Raw genomic sequence first — 19,941 nt, 5'->3', positions numbered from 1 at the left:
CACTACACATGAAAAATTGAAGAATTTTTAACTCAATTATAGAACTAAAAATGTATGTTGATTTTCAATAATTGGGGAGGAATACTTTTTTTTTTTGAATCAAGTTTTATTGATTTTTTCTTTTACATACATATTTTATTGTTTCCACCATCCATCTCCTTCCACTTACGGCTGTATGACTGTAACTTTGTTGCTTGGATACTTACGATTTATATTGATATTGTTTCCTGATAGCTTATTTGTACCCTATGACTATCATTAAGTGTTGTACCTTATGATTCTTGATGAACATATCTTTTCTTTTATGTACATTGAGAGCATATGCACCAAGACAAATTCCTTATGTGTCCAATCACACTTGGCCAATAAAAAAATCTATTCTATTCTATTCTATTTCTATTTCTATTCTGAACAAGAGTATTGACCGAATCATATCTTATACAACTTATCATATCCAAATACACTTTACATAGTTTCAATTTCTGCCAAAATATTCTTTTCCCTACTTTTTTAATCTTACCTTAATACTTCTATACTTATTATATAAACAGGATCACCATCCGCCCTCAAATTTCTTAACATTGTTTCAATTAGTTATCTTATCCATTGTTAATCATATATATTCTCTTTTAACTTTCATATTCTTTCTTCATCCTAATAAGTTTGAGCATACTTGGGGTTGCCCTTCTACCATTCCATCTCCCTTATTTTACAACAATCCTTCTTTTCCTTCTCCTCTCTTTTCCTTCCCTCCCTTCTTCTATCCTTTTCTACTTTCTTCTTTCCTCCTCTCCTACTCCTTCTCTACTTCCCCTTCCTTTCCCCCACTCCTCCTTCCTTCCTCCCTTCTCTCCTACTCTTGTTTCCCCTCCCTTTCTTCCTCTCCTTTTCCCTTTCTTCTGTTCCTCTCTCCTTCCTCTCTTCTCCCCTCCTTCTATCCTTCTACTCCTCTTTACGTTCTCTCTCCATTGTTGTATTCATTTTCATTTCAATATTTTCCAAAATGGTATCTGAGAAACCTCAATTTTTTCTCCATTTATTGAATGTTTCTCAAAATCCCCATCACATTTTTTGATTAACAATGTATTTCATCTTATTCTGTTTTTACATTGAAACCTTTTAACTTAATTAACCTTCCACCTCTTATTTTCCTTAATTCCAAATTTCTTATTCTAACATCAATTTATTTATTTATTTATTTATTTATTAAATTTATATACCGCCCTATTCCTAAGGGACTCAGGGCGGTGAACAGCGAACGATAAAAATACATGTAATACAAACGTTAATAATAAAAAACCAATTAAAATATACTAAACATTCTGGTCCTAGATAATTCAAGACATCCCAGTTTAAAATAAAATCAAAAAGCAATATAAAGGGAAAGTTAGGCCAGGCTGGCCTGCTGAAACAGGAATGTTTTGAGGGCACGGCGGAAAGTGCGCAGATCCGGAATCTTCTGTATCTCTGGGGGGAGCTCGTTCCAGATGGTGGGTGCCCCCACAGAAAAGGCTCTCCCCCTGGGGGCCGCCAGTCGACATTGTTTGGCTGACGGCACCCTGAGAAGCCCCTCTCTATGGGAGCGTACTGGGCGGTGAGAGGCTATTGGTGGCAGAAGGCGGTCTCGTAAGTACCCCGGTCCTAAGCCATGGAGTGCTCTAAAGGTGGTAACTAAGACCTTGAAGCGCACCCGGAAGACCACAGGGAGCCAGTGCAGCTCGCGCAGGAGGGGAGCCACATGGGAGCGCCATGCTGCTCCCATAACTACCCGCGCGGCCGCATTCTGGACCAGCTGGAGCCTCCGGGTGCTCTTCAAGGGGAGCCCCATGTAGAGAGCATTACAGTAGTCCAGGCGTGAAGTGACGAGGGCATGAGTGACCGTTTTTAACGAGTCCCGATCCAGAAAGGGACGCAACTGGCGAATCAGGCGAACCTGATAAAAAGACCTCCCGGCCACAGCTGTCAAGTGTTCTTCTAAAGACAGCCGTGAGTCCAAGAGGACGCCTAAGTTGCGAACCCTCTCCGTGGGGGGCAATGACTCATCCCCAATAGTCAGTGATGGCACCAATTGACTATATCGGGACGTCGGAAACCACAGCCACTCGGTCTTGGATGGGTTGAGCCTGAGTCTGTTCCTCCCCATCCAGATCCGTACAGCCTCCAGGCACTGGGACATCACTTTAAGGGCATCATTGGGGTGGTCCGGGGTGGAGATGTATAGCTGAGTATCATCAGCATACTGATGATACTTCACCCCAAAACCACGGATGATCTCACCCAGCGGCTTCACATAAATGTTGAACAGAAGGGGTGAGAGAACCGACCCCTGTGGCACCCCACATACAAGGGGCCTCGGGGTCGACCTCTGCCCCCCTGTCAACACAGACTGCGACCGATCAGATAGAAAGGAGGAGAACCACCGCAACACGGTGCCTCCCACCCCTAACTCTTCCAACCGGTGCAGCATGATACCATGGTCGATGGTATCAAAAGCTGCTGAGAGGTCTAATAGGACCAGGATAGAGGAGCAACCCCTGTCCCGGGCCCTCCAGAGATCATCTACCAATGCGACCAATGCCGTTTCCGTGCTGTATCCAGGCCTGAAGCCCGACTGGAACGGATCTAGATAAGCCGATTCATCCAAGTACTGAGGAAGCTGTCGCGCTACCACACTCTCAACAACCTTCGCAATGAAGCGAAGGTTGGAGACTGGACGGTAATTAGCCAACACTGCTGGGTCCAGAGAAGGCTTCTTGAGGAGAGGCCTCACCACCGCCTCCTTCAAGGCAGCAGGGAAGACACCCTCTCTCAAGGAAGCATTTATAATCCCCTGGAGCCAGCCTCGTGTAACCTCCCGAGAGGCCAGCACCAGCCAGGAGGGACACGGGTCCAATAAACATGTGGCCGCGCTTAGTCTGCCCAGTATCTTGTCCACGTTTTCCAGAGTCACAGAATCAAACTCTTCCCAGATAATATTCTCAAGACTTGCCTTCATCCTCCCTCCCGAATCTACCCAGTCAGAGTCCAAATTTTCCCGAATCTGAGCGATTTTGTCATACAAATATTGTACAAAGTCCTCGGCTCTACCCTCCAAGGGGTCCTTCCACGCTTCCTGGTGGAGCAGGGAGCGGGTCACCCTAAACAGGGCGGCCGGGCGATTATCTGATGACGCAATAAGAGCGGAAAAATAGTTACACCTTGCCGCTTTTATTGCCACCAGGTAGGTCTTAATATGAGACCTTACCAGTGTTCGGTCAGATTCAGAACGGCTGGCCCTCCAACTGCTCTCCAGGCGTCTTTTCCGGCGTTTCATCTCCCTCAGCTCCTCGGTGAACCAGGGAGCCAGGTGAGATCGACGCCGGGTCAGAGGCCGCAAAGGCACGACCCGGTCCAAAGCTCCAGCGGCCTCCCTATCCCAGACAGCCACTAGGTCTTCAGTCGAGCCGTGTGCCAGAGCCTCAGGAAATGGCCCAAGCTCCGTCTGGAACCTATCCGGGTCCATCAGGCGCCTGGGGCGGAACCACCTCATCGGTTCCGCCTCCCTGCGGCGGGGTGTGGCGGTTCGAAGGTCAAAGCGAAGGAGGGAGTGATCTGACCATGACAAGGGCTCGATCGCTATATCCCCTATCTCGAGACCACTCAGCCACTGACCAGAGACAAAAACCAGGTCCAGCGTGTTTCCCCCCGTGTGAGTAGGGCCATGAACTAACTGGGTCAGGTCCATGGCCGTCATGGAAGCCATGAACTCCTGAGCCACCTCAGACGCCTCACCGACGGATGGCAGGTTGAAGTCCCCCATGACCATAAGTCTAGGGGTATCAATCGCCACCGCAGCTATAACGTTGAGTAGTTCAGGCAAGGCCGCTGCCACGTGGCAGGGAGCCAGGTACGTAACCAGCAGGCCCATCTGCACCCCATGACCCCACTTCACAAGGAGGGACTCACATCCGGCCGTCTGAGGAACAGTGGCCTCCCTCGGACTAAGACCCTCTTTAATGATAACTGCCACCCCCCCGCCCCTTCCCTGTGACCTTGGCTGATGAAATACCCGGAAACCGGGTGGGCACATCTCTATGAGAGGGACTCCACCCTCCTGGCCCAACCAGGTCTCCGTAATACCCACCAGGTCCGCTCCCCCCTCCTGAACAAGATCACAAATGAGGGGGGCTTTATTTACCACGGACCTGGCATTGCATAGCATCAGCCGAAGGCCCAGGGCCTGAGGGTCTGTGCCACCTGGGGAACGAGAAGAGCATTGGGGGCCGGAGCGTGCCACCGCTTGAAGACAGCGAGCGTGCACTCCCGCAACTTGATGCGGCCCCCTACTCCCGCCATATCTGCCCCTCCCACCTACAGTACTGATGTAATGTCTATCAACAGCACAAGTTCTAACCCTCTCCTTGGCCCCAGATTCTGCATCTCCTCCGCCGTGCTCTTCAGATGGACTAGACCCCGTCCCTCGCGGGTTAATCCCTGAACCCATACAACCCACCCCCCTCCCGGGAGGCTCCCCAGCCTCATTATTTACATTGAAAACCACCCTCCTCCCAGATCCCCTTAAAATAGAATTTGAAAAACTATCTAAAAAACCCCAAAGCTTCCGGTTCTTAGCATACCACCTCTTAATTATTTTATTTCATCATTTACTAACATTTCAATTTTATATCTTAATTTCAGTTATTTTCATAATTAAACCAAACTACATTTCATATTACATCTGATCTGATCCATTTTACAATAAACAATATACTTCATCTTATTTGCTTCTTACATACAATTTCTACTATTAACACAGTTCCCTTAAATCAACTAATAAATGCTTTATTTCCCTTCATTCTTTCCATTATTCTTCCCCTTTTAACCATTTTCTTTTGGCCTCTCCAAAATTCCACTTCATAATATTTTTCTCCCTTTATCCCATTCTCTTATCTTCTTCTTCTTTTTATATTTATTGTATCTTTTCCCCTGAATTCTTTCTCTAACTTTTAAAACTGTTACCCTCATAATTCTGCCCCTGTTTTTACCCAGTCTTTTCCCATTTCCTTCTCTTCTTTCTTTCTCTCCCCCGGTCCATTTTTTTTCTCACTGTCAATCCCAGTGTAATTATTTATTTTTTTATCTTCGGTTATTTTCCCTTCAACATTGTGTTCTTGCTTCTCATTTATATTCTCTTTTTCCTTTTTTGTGTATTCTAACCAGGCTTCTGCTTCTTTATTACCCATAAATGCTTCATGCACATTCTTAAACATCTCCATTAGTTCCTCATACTCACAATGGTCCGTATTGTCAATTCAGAATTTTTTTTATTTTAATTTATGTTTAATTAAGATTCAAGTCCATGTAGTCTTTCTTTTTTAAAAATTTCCAAATAATATCCAGTTTGAATATTTATCTAGTCCATTCCAATTTAAGACTTTGTTCTTTTTCACCTCCTTTCAAAGTCAAGACCCAGCTGTTTAAAAAATAAATACTCCTTATAATTTCCCACAGTAGTCAGTCCTTGCTGTTCTTTCAATTTTCAAAGCAATCATTGTAGTGCTTTCTTTCCACCAGCAGATGTCTCTCCAATCCACAGATCCCAAGACAACAAAGTAACACATTTAAATCCACATTAAAGATACTTTCTCTTCAATTTCTTTTCCTTTTATTGTTAAATAATGCTTTCTCTCGGTTTTCTTTTTCCTGTATTATTTTTAATTTCTCCAAATCCAATTTTAAGTCCAGGTAGAAAGTTTTCTTTTTTGGGCTTTAGTCCTTTAACTTCCTCTTTGTTCTTCTCCCTTCAATTAAAATTCCCAAGTGCCAATTAGCTGCTTATTTCCGCACCGGGACCTCTTAAGCTTTTAAAAAAAAATTACCTGTGAGTTGGCCAATCAATCACCCGGTAGCAATACTCCATTCAAACATCACTCCTGCACAAATTTTAGTCCGCTTGTCCTAGCTTCAGAGCGGTCATTTTAATGGCCACCACCCCCTCCGCCAGTTCAGAGAGCTGCCTCCGACTCTTTGGGGCCTGTTCCTCTTGGTCATCCGAGGCATCTCTCCTTTGCCATTCCTCCAAGATGGTTCCGGTCCGAAGACCCCTCCCAACAGCGGTTTGTCTGGCTGGATTTCGCGAGGCTCATCAGAAGCAGCTATTTTCCAACCAATCTCACCGCAATGCTTCTGGTTCCTCCAGGAGGAATATGTTTTTCAGGGAAGTTGGAGCTGAAATTTTAGAAAAATTGAAATAAATACATGAATGTATAAACTGCCTTCAAAATGACCATTGTTTTGAGACTTAATATAGGACATAAATAATGAACCCATTTAAAATAGAGAGTATTTTGTCTTGGTAACTTAATTGCCAGTTTCACTATATTATTTTGCTGTTTTCATGCCTATTCAGTATTGTAGTGACATATCACAATACAATTAGCTTATTTTAAATATATATTTTTAAATAATATATTAAATATTTAATATTAATATTTAGAATATTATTATAATATTATTAATATATTTATATAAATAATAGTGTGGTTTAACACCCTGACATTATCTTAAACTGGTAATTTTGTTCACATTGGGAACCTATGATATATCAATGTCTTCTGATTCAAGATTCTTCTGGATATGTGAAGGCTGACCAAAGGGACTGTATGTGTTAACTAATTGTTAATGTTATCTTATTGAGCTAATTTGCAATTGTTTAAATATAGCCATACATTTTCTGAAATATATGATATACTTCTGCATAATTTTGCTATGTAAATTAGTAAATTCCTTTTTACTTTTTAAAAACTTAAATAGTTCTTAGTTTAAAATTTTATACGGGAACCAATTTATCATTGCTTAGATTACATAAATTCTATGCATTGTGCATAGAATTTATGTATTCATGTACCCTATTTTTATGTATAACTTTGATACAAATTTAGTTATTACTGATCTAATCTTTTTTCTTTAGATGCTTAACCAGTATCCTAAACTAGCATATCCACCAGTGGCAGGTCCCAGCAGATTTCCTGCCCCATCTGAGAGCAGCAGGTGAGAAAGCCAATTGCTTTGCTTGCTTTGTTCCAAAATCAGCTTGCACTAGATACTAGATTTGCTTATTAATTGTATAATCCAGAAAGTTAGACATTGTGGAGTTACAGTACGTTATGTGGCTGAAATTTGTAATCTCCCAGCAGACAGTGAGAACTCTGTATATACTGGTACCAAGAATTTTAGCTTATTCCTCCATCAAACCAATCATTTAATCCTTAAATTGGAAGAGTCCATTTAGCCATTGACATTTGATCCCCTGCTCCATGCAAGAATTCAGATTAAAGCATTTCTTGATAGATTGCTTTAGATCTATCTAGAATCTTAATCCATCTATTTAGATCAACGGTGTCAAATTTGATTTCATTGAGGGCTGCATTAGAGTTGTGTTTGACCTCGGGGGGCCAGGGTGGGCATAGCCAGCTCGATGTCATTCGTGTCGGAGGTGCCTGTGGTGGCCCGAGAACTCTCCCAGTGATAACGGGCTCCTGAGCTTCATTTTCGGCTGCGATGGCTTCCTGCAACCCTCTGCCAGTGAAAACGGAGCTCGGAAGGGCCCTCCTGAGCTCTGTTTTCACTGGCAGAGGCAACACAGACCTGTCCTTTGCTGTTTCCAGGGCGGCCCTGCGGGCCAGATCTAAGCACCCCACGGGCCAAATCCGGCCCCCGAGCCTTGAGTTTGACACCCCTGATTTAGATAAATCCAATCTCTGCTTAAATATGCTGTATGAAAATAATCCTGCCTAATATGATAATTTTCTCTCATTTGTTAACTAAAATGAGTACCATTTTCTGAGTTTTAAATTCAAATGTGTTGCATGTTTTCTCTTTTTCTAGAAACCCAAGAGGAAGGGGGCCTTCTTCACGGAACTCAGAAACTGTAGAACGTCCATCAATCCTAAGTGCTAATGAACTCAAAGAACTTGATAAGTTTGATAATTTAGATGCTGAAGCTGATGAGGGCTGGGCTGGTAAGCAATGTAGATCTTGATATACATTGAACTAAAATTGCATACAGAAAAAAAGTATTCACCATGCTAATCTCCAATTTGTTATTTAGGAGCTCAAAGTGAAGTAGATTATACTGAACAGTTGAACTTCAGTGATGATGATGAACAGGGAAATAATCAGAAAGAACAGGAAAACAGGTAATAAACATATTGATACAGAAAATATAAAAATCATCTGCTAGTCTTTATGTTCTGTGTATAGTGTTTGCATCGGTTTGCTGATGTGATATAGTGGACAGGTATCTACCTGGTGTAAATATCTGTTTAACTATAGAATTTACATTAGCTAAATAATGTTGAGTATGTCGTTGTTATCCATCTAGCCTGTTTCACATTTGAGAACTAGCATTGTATAATGATTAAGGAATTGAGCTAGCAGCAGAGAGATGTTCTTGTCCATCCTATGCTCTTTCAATGATTTTGGGACAATCATCTCAGATGTGGCAGAGAGAGCAATAGGTATGCGATCTTAAACTTCTGAATAAAAGGCAGGATATGTATATTTGTAATCTCTGCATGTTTCTCATTATGTTAATTTTGTTTTTCTGTGGCTGGTTGGTTCATGGTTCCATTTTCAGCTACCTTAAAAACTTGATTATATGCGGAAGTGTTTCCATTTATATGTTTTATGCAGTAATGAATCTACTAAAGATGTAGACAAGAAAGATGTAGAAGAACCTAAATCATCTGTTCCTTTGCCATCAGTTGGATTAAAAGGAGCATATAGCAAAAGCAGTCAATTCGACCAGGTACGTGTTGTTGCTATCTCTTTAGAAGCATATTGTTCCTGAAGAACATTTTTTCTCTTCACCTAAGCACATGTGCAAAACGTCTGAATGTGCACATTTTTTTCATGCTACAAGTGGCATTTATTGTTCCAAACAGAATTTTATTTATTAGTTTGAGAAAATTCTCAGTAAAAACATTTCTTCCTCTCTCTTCCAGTAGCAATTAAATCTGATCTTTTTCCCATTGATCATTAAAGTTAACAGTAGCCTTTTATGATTAGGGCTATCTGCAATATATGTGTAATATATATTTATGAGTTAAGTTTAATTGCTTTGGCAAAGAGTTGTCTTCCATAAATTTGAAATATATTTCGATTGCACATTTTAGGCATAAGCAGAAGATATTTCTTTTTGGCATGACTTTTGATTAATGTTTGCTTGTTCTTGGCTTCGCTATTTAAAATCAGTTAGGTTTTATTGTTGTTTTAAATTCTGTTTGAAATGTATGTATGTATAATTTTATCATGTCCTATATATCAAAATATCAGCTTGAAAATAACAAATAATTTCATATGTTTAAAAACAAATAATTTTACATATTTAAATAGATAAATTGATATGTATTAGGGAAAGATTTCAATTTTTCTGCTTTTACACTCTTCCTCTAAGTAAAATTTAATTTGAAATGGTTAACTTTGTTCAATTTTCATTTCATATGAATATCCACAAAGGTTTTTTTATTAAAATCTAATAGGGACGTGGAGTGTTACCAGCACAATCTTCAGTACTTGAGAGAAGTAATAGTTCTGGACTTCATGCAAAATCAATTCTTCAGGTATCATCAAAATATTTGTTTAACAGAAATAATCCCTGATTCATATACATATATTCCTTTACCTGTCTTTTTTTAATCTTGATAGCTTCTGTTGGAATAATTGTAAGAATTTGAATTTGCACATTTTTTCCTTTAAATGCCTTTGCTGAATTCATAGGTTGAACTCCAAAATGAATGTGTGGGATGTATTTGTATGTCATTTTTTTCTAATTGCACTATATTAGATGCAGCAAGTAATCTATCTATCTATCTATCTATCTATCTATCTATCTATCTATCTATATCTATCTATCTGATTTATATGACCGCAGATCGTAAGCAACTCTGGGTGGCTTAGAACAACCATAAAACCAATAAATGAGATAGTAATAAGAACAAAACAATAAACAAAAATCCTGTGCCTTAATTATCCTCCTTGGGATGCTCCACTGCAGGCTCAGCTACTTCCATGCATTCTACCCATATAATGCCAGCACATCAATAAAAAGCAAGGTGTTAATGGTTTTCCAAAAATACTAGAATGGGGTCCTGTTGAATTGCTGGCAGGAGGGGTTCCCCAAGGTAGAGGCAGCTGCAGACAAGTCATGCTTCTGAGGTCCCACTACATGGCAAGATTTCAGGGAGGGAGATTACAGTTTAAAATACAAGGCTGCTATTCCTTAAATTTTAGATTTCAGTAAGCCTAAGGAATTAAACATTAATTCATGCACAAGTTCAAAATAATAAAAGTCTTGCAAACAAATACTTAATGTTTGGAAGAAGGATTATTTTAAGCATCTTTCTCCATTGAGAGTGGAGACAGCAGCCAGGATGGGTAGCAGCAGCCAATCAGCATGAAGGACTGAGTCTATCAATCACATCAAGTCCCGCCCTTGTTACCGGGCAGACCCACTTTAGACTCAGTCCTTCAGCTTGATCTGGCGTGTGGGTCTTTAGCTCTACCTCGTTTCTGGCTATTTAGCTTATTTGGATGTTTTTCTCTGGCTTTTTGACTTCGGACTTCTAGACTACGGTTTTCCGCTTTTTCCCCTTAACGGTTGGATCGACTCTCGGACTTCTAACAACTTTGTGGTATCGTTCAGCCCTTTACTGCCCTTCTAGATAGGACACTATTTCTAACTGTAGCACCCCTGGGGGTGGGGGCGCTTGTCTTCCTGGTTGATTTGCCTGGGCTGGGAGGCTTCCCAGAGGGACTGGCTCTACTCGACGGCCATTTTAGCCCCCGTTGCAACTTGGGCGGCTAATTGCTTGTATCGGCAGGTCGCGCCGGCCATTTTATTTTCCCTCGCTCGCCCTCTGCAATTTTACATCGTCGGAGCCTTCGGCGGCCATTTTGATTGCCCTCAGTAGGTCTTGGCTTCTGGGTCAGGGCGGCGGCCATTTTTGTTTGCTTTTTTCTCCCCTGACGTCTCCTTGCCAGCAGGTTTAGCTTTGGAGTCAGGGCGGCGGCCATTTTGTTTGCTTCTCTCCACATTGAAAGCTGCTTGCCAGCAGGAAGTTTAGCTTCGAAGTGAGGGCGGCGGCCATTTTGACTGCTAATTTCGTCGTTTCTGGCCTCAATTTGACAAAAATCTCCCTTTATTCTGCTCTGCCTCTGTTTGACTATTAAAGTTACTGGACTTGTTGGATCTCAACAATAGTGGACCTGCTGATTCCACTTAGTAGCCTTACTGTTTGGACTTCCTTTGTACTTCCTACCTAGCTGTTATTACCTCATCAAGTGCCACTTTGGACTAAAATTTGCCCATTACTACTAGCCTTTGTGGAGCTCTCGCGCTCTTCTACACTGTGACCTTGCAGACGTTTATCAGAGGGGTTTGTCCACGCCCCCCCTTATTGTCTTGGCCTGCTCATATTGACTTTGTGACCTTGTGAAGTTTCCTACGCTCCCCTTGCTATTGCACGTGAGCCCCTTGCCAGCCATTATGCCTAAGGCGCTGTCAAAATTGAAACACGGCCGTAGGGCCGGGGCTAATGAAAGTGAGCGTTCAGGCCATCAGTCTGCTGATCAACCTTTAACTCGGGAGGCCTCTCAGGAGCCATCCCCAGTTTTGCACAAGCCTCATGCCCATCATAGACCTGATAAACAGGTCTTGATGTCCAGAGCTGAAAAAAGGAGGGACAAAGTGTTGAAAAAATTATGTGACAAGGCCTGCGCTGATCTTACCTGCACTGTCTCTCAGCCTCCTGCAGTAAGGGTGACCTCAGCACCCTCAATACCTTCTCGCCCAGACACTCCGGATCAGATGTCACTCCAGGATTGTCCAGTGACCATCTCTACCACAAATCTCTGGGGCGCTGAGACCTCTGGTCAGCCTGCTTCTTCGGATCCGGATCCTGCGCAGGTCTCTTCTCTGTCTCCTCCTCCGACTGCCTCTGATCCTGAACCTGGGCCTGTTCAGGTTCCTGGCCAGCTTTCTCCGGAGCAGATACAACGCATGATTGAGGCGGTGGTGCAGAAGTCTCTAGCCGCTCATTCCTGCCTTTCCAGCCATGCGGGTTCCATGAGGTCAGCATCGCCCGTTTCTCCGGAACGGCCAACTCCTGAAAAGAGGCAATGCAGGGCTCCTGATTCTCCGTCCTGCTCTCATTCTACTCAGCCCTCAACCTTGGCGGATGCTGAGTATAGCGACTCCGGTCTCTCAGATGATGAGAATCTTCCTCCGGACCAGCCCTCCTTTACGGGGTTGTTTCCGCAATCATTGTTCAAGTCGCTTCTGTTTAAAGCTGTTTCTACGGCTCGTTTGTCCTCTCCAGTCGTTGATCCTGTGCCCGCATCTCCAGCTGACTCATTGGATCCCATGTTTGTCGAACCTGCCAGACCAACTACATCTGTACCAACCCCACCGCTCTTTTTGGACACAGTGAAGCGGCAGTGGTCTTCTGCTACTTCAACCGTCCTGCCCTCGGCCAATGACCGAAGGAACTTCCAGGTGGCTACAGAATTGGACTCCATCCTCCAAATCCCTTCTGTCGACGCGCCCATCGTCGCTTTACTGCCTAATGTCAACGTTCCAGGGGATCCGGACGAAGCACTTCGCCCGGACGAACATAGATCGGACTTAGTCCTTCAACGGGCTCACCAAGGATCCGCCTGGGCTATTAGAGCTGCAACCTCAGCTTCATTCTTTAACCGGACTACCCTGCTCTGGTTGCGACAGCTGCAGGAAAAATTGTCGCCTGATGATTTACGTATCAAACAGGACCTTAACAAAATTGTTGCAGCTCTGCAGTTCTCAGCTGACTCTTCCTTGATTGCCACCCGCTTCGCTTCTAAAGCTCTTGCTTCCTCCATGGCTGCCCGCTGCTTAGTATGGTTGCGTCATTGGCAAGCAGACACTAGACACAAATGGCGCTTAGCCTCGGTTCCCTTTGGGGGTACCAGGTTGTTTGGAGATGCCTTGGAGCCGTTTCTCACTGAAACGAGAGACAAAAAGAAGATCTTAGCTCCTATTTTCCGCAGGGGGGAGTCCCGTTTTTCCCCTTACACCCCTTGTTCTCAGTTTAGAGGTAACGATGCGGGTGGGTCTTCCTCCTTTGGTTTTTCTAGGCCCCCTACTAACTTTACTAGATTCCGTGGCTCTCAGGATAGGTCTGTTCGTGGTAGGCCCTTTGTGTCTAAACGGCCCTTTCGGGGGGGAGGAGGTCGTTCCTACCGACGCCGTCGCTAAGTGCATCTCCGGTCCTCCCATAGGCGGCAGATTGGCCCTCTTTGCTGCCTCTTGGGAGAGATCTATTTCCGATCAATGGGTCCTGGCCACGTTAAAATCTGGGTTGGCCATTGAATTCCTTTCCCCTCCTCCGAGTGTCTTTGTTTGCTGTCCGATTTCTCGTAATCCGGAAAAACTTCTCCTTATGGACGCTGCGGTACAGCATCTCCTTTCCATCAGGGCTATCCAACCTGTCCCTCCTGATCAACGGGGTACGGGTTTCTATTCCCGGGTTTTTCTGGTGCCTAAGTCCTCGGGGGGGTGGAGACCCATTCTGGACCTTAAACGGTTGAATCGGTATGTAGTATACCGAAAGTTTAAGATGCAGTCCTTAAAATCCATCCTTGACGGCGTTAGGAGGGGCGATCTCCTTTCTTCGATAGATCTCACTGAGGCCTATCTGCATATTCCAATTTGTCATTCCCATAGGCGTTATTTGCGATTTTGTTACGGGGGGTCCACTATCAATACAGGGCCCTTCCCTTTGGCCTCTCCTCTGCTCCCCGCACCTTTACTAAGGTGCTAGCAGCCTTAGCTGCTTCTCTCAGGGTTCGTTCAGTTCAGCTTCTCTGCTACCTGGACGATATTCTTGTTCTGTCCTCATCCCTACAACAGGCTACTCGAGATCTTCAGCTTACTCTAGAGACCTTGGCCTCTCATGGCCTTTTGATTAATCTTGAGAAAAGCCACCTAATCCCTTGAGAAAAGCCACCTACTTCCCTGGTCCATTTGGGGGCTCTCATTGACTCTGTCCAGGGGAGGGTTTTTCTTTCTACAGAAAGACAGGACAGTCTGCGAGGGTTGATATCTAGGATTGAAAGGTGTCGGGCTGTTTCACCTTACGTTCTTTCCCAACTCCTGGGGAAGATGATTTCGGCCATAACCATTGTTCCCTGGGCTCAGCTCCACTCCCGGGAGCTTCAATGGTTCCTTTTACCTTTTCAGAAGGCGGGCAGAGCCACATCAAGCAGGCCGATTCCTGTTCCCTCAGCTGTTCGCAGGTCCCTCAGATGGTGGACATCGCCAGCTCTGTCGGCCGGCTCCCTCTTCCTCGAGCCTCAACGAGTGGTGGTCACCTCAGATGCCAGTCTTCTCGGCTGGGGAGCTCATTGCCAGGGGCAGATAGCTCAAGGAACTTGGACTGTCTGAGAAGCCGCCCGTCCGATCAACTGGCTGGAATTGCAGGCTGTTTTCCTTGCCCTCCGGGCCTTCCATCACCTGGTGTCCGGTGCTCACGTTTTGGTACTAACGGACAATGTCACTGCCAAGGCACACCTCAACAAATTGGGGGGCACCAGGTTGAAGTCCCTGCTTTCTGTGGCGCTGAAGTTAGGTCTCTGGGCGGAGCGCCATCTCAGCTCCCTTCGCGCAGAACACATCTCTGGAACCAGCAACACTCAGGCGGATTGGCTGAGTCGACAACATGTGGACAATGCGGAGTGGCAGCTTCATCCTCGCATTTTTCAAGGTCTGATTCAGCGATTCGGCGTTCCTGTGATCGATCTCTTTGCCACGCATCTGAATGCCCAGCTACCTCTCTTCTTCGCCCGATACCCGGAGTCTCAGGCCGTTGCCACGGATGCTCTGCGATCCCCTTGGCCGCGGGGCCTATTGTATGCCTTTCCTCCGACCGGGCTGATTCCCAGGGTCATTCGCAAAATCCTGACAGAGCGGGCGGAGGTGATATTGTTGGCTCCCCACTGGCCTCGGAGGCCTTGGTTTGCGGACCTTGTGTCTCTTTCAGTCGCCCCTCCTTGGCGCCTTCCACACGATCAGGACGTTCTCATTCAAGGTGCCTTGTACCATTCGGATCTGCCTTGGCTCAATCTGACCGCCTGGCGGTTGAGCGGCGCTGTCTGAGTGACGCGAACATTCCAGGCGACGTGATTCAGATTATTCAAGCCTCTCGCCGCCCTTCGACAGAGCGAGTTTACTCGGCTACTTGGCGTGCCTTCTGCTCGTATTGTGCCAGTCATGGTGTGTCACCCCTTCAGGCTTCTATTGTGGACGTGTTGGTGTTCCTTCAGAAAGATTTCTCAGAAGGCCTTTCTCCTAACACTTTGAGGCGCCAGGTAGCGGCTATCTCATCAGTCCTTTGCTGTGGTTCTCTCTCATCCTTGGCCCAACATCCTCTCATTCGCCGCTTCCTCCGGGGTGCTTCTAACATGTCTCCCCCGGTGTTACACCGCTATCCAACCTGGGATTTGCCGTTGGTGTTGAACTCGCTTATGGGTCCTCCTTATGAACCGTTGCGGACAACGAGCTTCCGATTGTTATCCTGCAAGGTCGCCTTCTTGGTGGCCATAACTTCGGCCCGCCGTATTTCAGAGATTGCCGCCTTGTCAATTCGCTCCGATCTATGTGTGTTTCATGCTGACCGTGTGGTACTCCGCCTGGACCCCACCTTCATCCCGAAGGTTAATTCGGTGTTTCATCGCTCCCAGGAGCTGATCTTACCTAATTTCTGTCCCAGACCGACTCATCCTTGAGAACGCCATTGGCGCACTTTGGGCGTTAAACGAGCTCTGTGGATTTACCTGAAGAGAACAGCTGGGGTTCGCCGTTCGGAGTCGATGTTCGTATCCTTCTTGCCTGTTTCCCTGGGCCTTCGCGTGACTTCATCTACAATCGGCCGCTGGATCCGACAAACCATTGCTTCGGCATACGACCTCCGTTCTCTCCCGCGACCGGCACGTATAACAGCGCACTCCACCCGCAGTGCTTCTACGTCGGCTGCCTGGTCTACTCAGGCTTCATTGCTCGAGATTTGTCGGGCGGCGACATGGGTTTCACCTGTTCCCTTTATTCGGCACTATAAAATTGACTCCTTTGCTTCGGCGGAGGCTGCATTTGGTAGACAGGTGTTACAACAGGTCATTTCTGGGGAGGATGTTTCGCACCAGTCTGGTCCCACCCCGGCTTCGGGACAGTGAACTGGGGTATGTCCCATCCTGGCTGCTGTCTCCACTCTCAATGGAGAAGGGGCGTTGGTCCTACCTGATACGCTCCTTCTCGTTGAGTGGAGACAGCAGCCAGACCCTCCCTTTAGTGTTTTTTCTTCAGTCTGGTGCTTTCAACCTTGTTTTTTCTTCTGGACTCTGTTCTTCGTTTCCCACACGCCGAGTCTATCTCTTCAGTTCTTCGCCTAAAGCGGGTCTGCCCGGTAACAAGGGCGGGACTTGATGTGATTGATAGACTCAGTCCTTCATGCTGATTGGCTGCTGCTACCCATTCTGGCTGCTGTCTCCACTCAACGAGAAGGAGCGTATCAGGTAGGACCAACGCCCCTTTTTTAATCTTGATAGCTTCTGTTGGAATAATTGTAAGAATTTGAATTTGCACATTTTTTCCTTTAAATGCCTTTGCTGAATTCATAGGTTGAACTCCAAAATGAATGTGTGGGATGTATTTGTATGTCATTTTTTTCTAATTGCACTATATTAGATGCAGCAAGTAATCTATCTATCTATCTATCTATCTATCTATCTATCTATCTATCTGATTTATATGACCGCAGATCGTAAGCAACTCTGGGTGGCTTAGAACAACCATAAAACCAATAAATGAGATAGTAATAAGAACAAAACAATAAACAAAAATCCTGTGCCTTAATTATCCTCCTTGGGATGCTCCACTGCAGGCTCAGCTACTTCCATGCATTCTACCCATATAATGCCAGCACATCAATAAAAAGCAAGGTGTTAATGGTTTTCCAAAAATACTAGAATGGGGTCCTGTTGAATTGCTGGCAGGAGGGGTTCCCCAAGGTAGAGGCAGCTGCAGACAAGTCATGCTTCTGAGGTCCCACTACATGGCAAGATTTCAGGGAGGGAGATTACAGTTTAAAATACAAGGCTGCTATTCCTTAAATTTTAGATTTCAGTAAGCCTAAGGAATTAAACATTAATTCATGCACAAGTTCAAAATAATAAAAGTCTTGCAAACAAATACTTAATGTTTGGAAGAAGGATTATTTTAAGCATCTTTTAACACTGAAAATGTCCTTAAATTGTATGTACATTTTGGGGATTAAGTGTTCTTAAATGTGTGTACATTTTGATTATTCTTTGGTGAAAATAGATCAAATTCCAGGATCTCCAGCAGTGTTTTTTCATTTATAATTGGCACTACTTATTTTTTATTAAACCTGGCCCAAGATTATATGACAAATTATTTTGAGGTCTCTCTTCCAAAGAGAATTGAAGAGCCATTTTGCCCATGTATTTAGGCAAAGGGAATTTAATCGTACATCTTCGGTTTAGATATTTACTGGTTGGTTTGTTTTTTTTCTTTTTTAGCATCCACTTCCAGATCGCATGGCAGGACCAGGAAGGCAAGGTTCCTTTCCTCCTAGGCCAGTACCAGATGATGATGAGATTTGGAAGCAGAGGCGAAGACAGCAGACAGAAATATCTGCATCAGTAGAACGAGCCCGCAAAAGGAGAGAAGAGGAGGAGCGAAGAATGGAGGAACAAAGAAAAGCTGCATGTGCTGAGAAATTAAAACGCTTAAATGAGAAATTTGGGTGTGTTCCAAAGCCAACTCGAGAAGATCCATTGAAAGAAAAAGAAAATATCAGAGAAAAAGACGTTGAAAGGGAAAAGGAAACAACTATTGAAAAGGAAAAAGAAAAATTGATAGATGTGGAAATAAAAGAAAATGAAGAAAAAGGCAAAGAAGTAGAAAAGGAGAAAGAAAGAGAGGAGAAAGAAGAAGTGGAAGAGGAACTTAAAGTAGATGAGAAACCTAAAACTGAAATTTCTGAGCCTCAGGAGTCTGTCATTGCCCCAGTGATATTAGAGAAACAAGAAAAAGAAACCACCAGTGAGGAAGAAAGAGGTTTGTATCAATTCCTTTGTTAATGTAAAGTATAATTTTCATCCACATGCAGTATAGTTATACTTTAATTTTTAGCATTCCTTGTTTTCACTCAAGTAGAACTTTGGCAGTATTTCAGGGGATGGGCGCAAGATCTATACCTCAGATTGGAAGCAAACAGTATTTTGTGAATACTAGAATCTCAGCGAGATTTAGATTTAAAAAATTTGGACATCTTGAAATAGGCATTGAGCATTTCGTAAGGAAGAACACATTTTCAAATATGTTTAAAATAGAAATCTTGCAAAATAATGCCTGGAAAGTCAACTACAGTATAATTTTGAACATTCTTGGTACCCTAATAATCTGCAGAGTGCCCTTATGTTCCAGTATAGCTTTAATTGGAACATATGCAATGAACATTTTGAAATTGATTCTTAGGTTAAATACCAGCTTGCCTAATTTGAAATTTAAGCTACTCTGGTGACAACTTCTTATAAAACACTGAACTATATATTTTGTTTTGCTCATCATTTTATCAGTTAAATCATATCTAGCACTACTCTTCTGTCTTTCCCTTGGACAGACTGTCAACTTGTTTCCACTATACAAGAAACCGATCATAACGAAAAAGACACTTCACATGAAAATGAGCCTGATTCTGGAACTCAGCCTCGTCCTGCTGTTTCTTCTGGCTATTCAAAGCAGTTTCAGAAGTCATTGCCACCACGATTTCAGAGGCAACAGGTAATGGATTTATCTTAAGCTTTATAGTACATATTCAGTTTCCTTTATGGAGAAAAATAAGTAACTAAAGATTGCTTATAACTGTAGATTCCACTGAATAAGTAATAGCTTCCATGATCCAAATTTAATATAACAATTTTATGTTAATTGTTCTTTCTACATCTGTAGATTATATCTATGTACCATTTTTGCCTAGAATTTACATATTTTATATGTAAATGTAAAAATTGACTTTATGTTATTTATCTATCCATCCATTGTCATAGTTAATGCTACCAAAGTTCCCACCATAATGAGAATTGGGAGTTTGGACACCAAGAACATTAAATAAATACTATTCTAAAACACCTGTAGATGAAAAGAATTAATATGAATTAAATATATAACATGTTTCTAAGAAAGAAATTGTATAGAGGAAAAGTTGATTGTATTTGCTTTTTTGTAGGAGCAAATGAAGCAGCAACAGTGGCAACAGCAGCAGCAGCAAGGAGTTTTACCACAATCTACACCATCACAACCTTCTAGCAGTCCTGTTCCCCCACCACCACATAGACCATTGTACCAACCTGTTCAACCGCACCCCCCACATTTGGCTTCTATGGGCTTTGATCCAAGGTGGCTCATGATGCAGTCTTACATGGATCCAAGAATGATGTCAGGAAGACCTACTATGGATATGCCACCCATGCATCCTGGTATAATTCTTACTGTATGCTTTATACTTGTATGCTGAACTTTATTTTCTCATTTTTTCTGGGCGTAATTGTCTTTCTGCTGTAGATCATCATAAATGTTCTGAGATTAGGCATTTCAAAGGGTTATTTATTTCAAAGGAAGTATTTTGAAAGCTACAGTATATCATTATTAAAAACATTCCTCTAATGACATTATTTGAGGATAAATGAATAGCTATGATCTCTTCTGTGGTTGTGCCCCAACTGCAAAAATATCTTTCTACAGCAAAATATATTTATAAGATGTGTTTGTTTATACATTTTAAACAGTTTTTCAGTGCAGTTCGCAAGCACGTAAAAAATGCTTGTGTCTTATAGATAAAAGAAGGG

General features: G+C 43.6%; 1 protein-coding gene across 23 annotated transcripts in view; it reads left to right on the top strand.

The window, feature by feature from the left end:
* PRRC2C (proline rich coiled-coil 2C) overlaps positions 1 to 19,941 on the top strand; it is a 105,704-nt gene that overhangs the window by 38,090 nt on the left and 47,673 nt on the right. For all 23 annotated transcript variants that reach the window (XM_087890175.1, XM_087890173.1, XM_034409832.2 and 20 more), the window contains exons 7-14: positions 6,950 to 7,029; positions 7,867 to 8,000; positions 8,090 to 8,177; positions 8,674 to 8,788; positions 9,522 to 9,602; positions 17,611 to 18,151; positions 18,717 to 18,877; positions 19,323 to 19,572. In XM_087890175.1, the coding sequence (XP_087746301.1) occupies positions 6,950 to 7,029; positions 7,867 to 8,000; positions 8,090 to 8,177; positions 8,674 to 8,788; positions 9,522 to 9,602; positions 17,611 to 18,151; positions 18,717 to 18,877; positions 19,323 to 19,572 (1,450 nt within the window). The remainder of the gene's footprint in view (positions 1 to 6,949; positions 7,030 to 7,866; positions 8,001 to 8,089; positions 8,178 to 8,673; positions 8,789 to 9,521; positions 9,603 to 17,610; positions 18,152 to 18,716; positions 18,878 to 19,322; positions 19,573 to 19,941) is intronic.

This window comes from Pantherophis guttatus, chromosome 3 (assembly GCF_059756535.1).
Source record: "Pantherophis guttatus breed Tessera chromosome 3, ASM5975653v1, whole genome shotgun sequence".
NCBI lineage: Eukaryota > Metazoa > Chordata > Lepidosauria > Squamata > Colubridae > Pantherophis > Pantherophis guttatus.
Note: the sequence above shows the minus strand (reverse complement) of the source record. Positions and strands in the feature narration are given on the sequence as shown.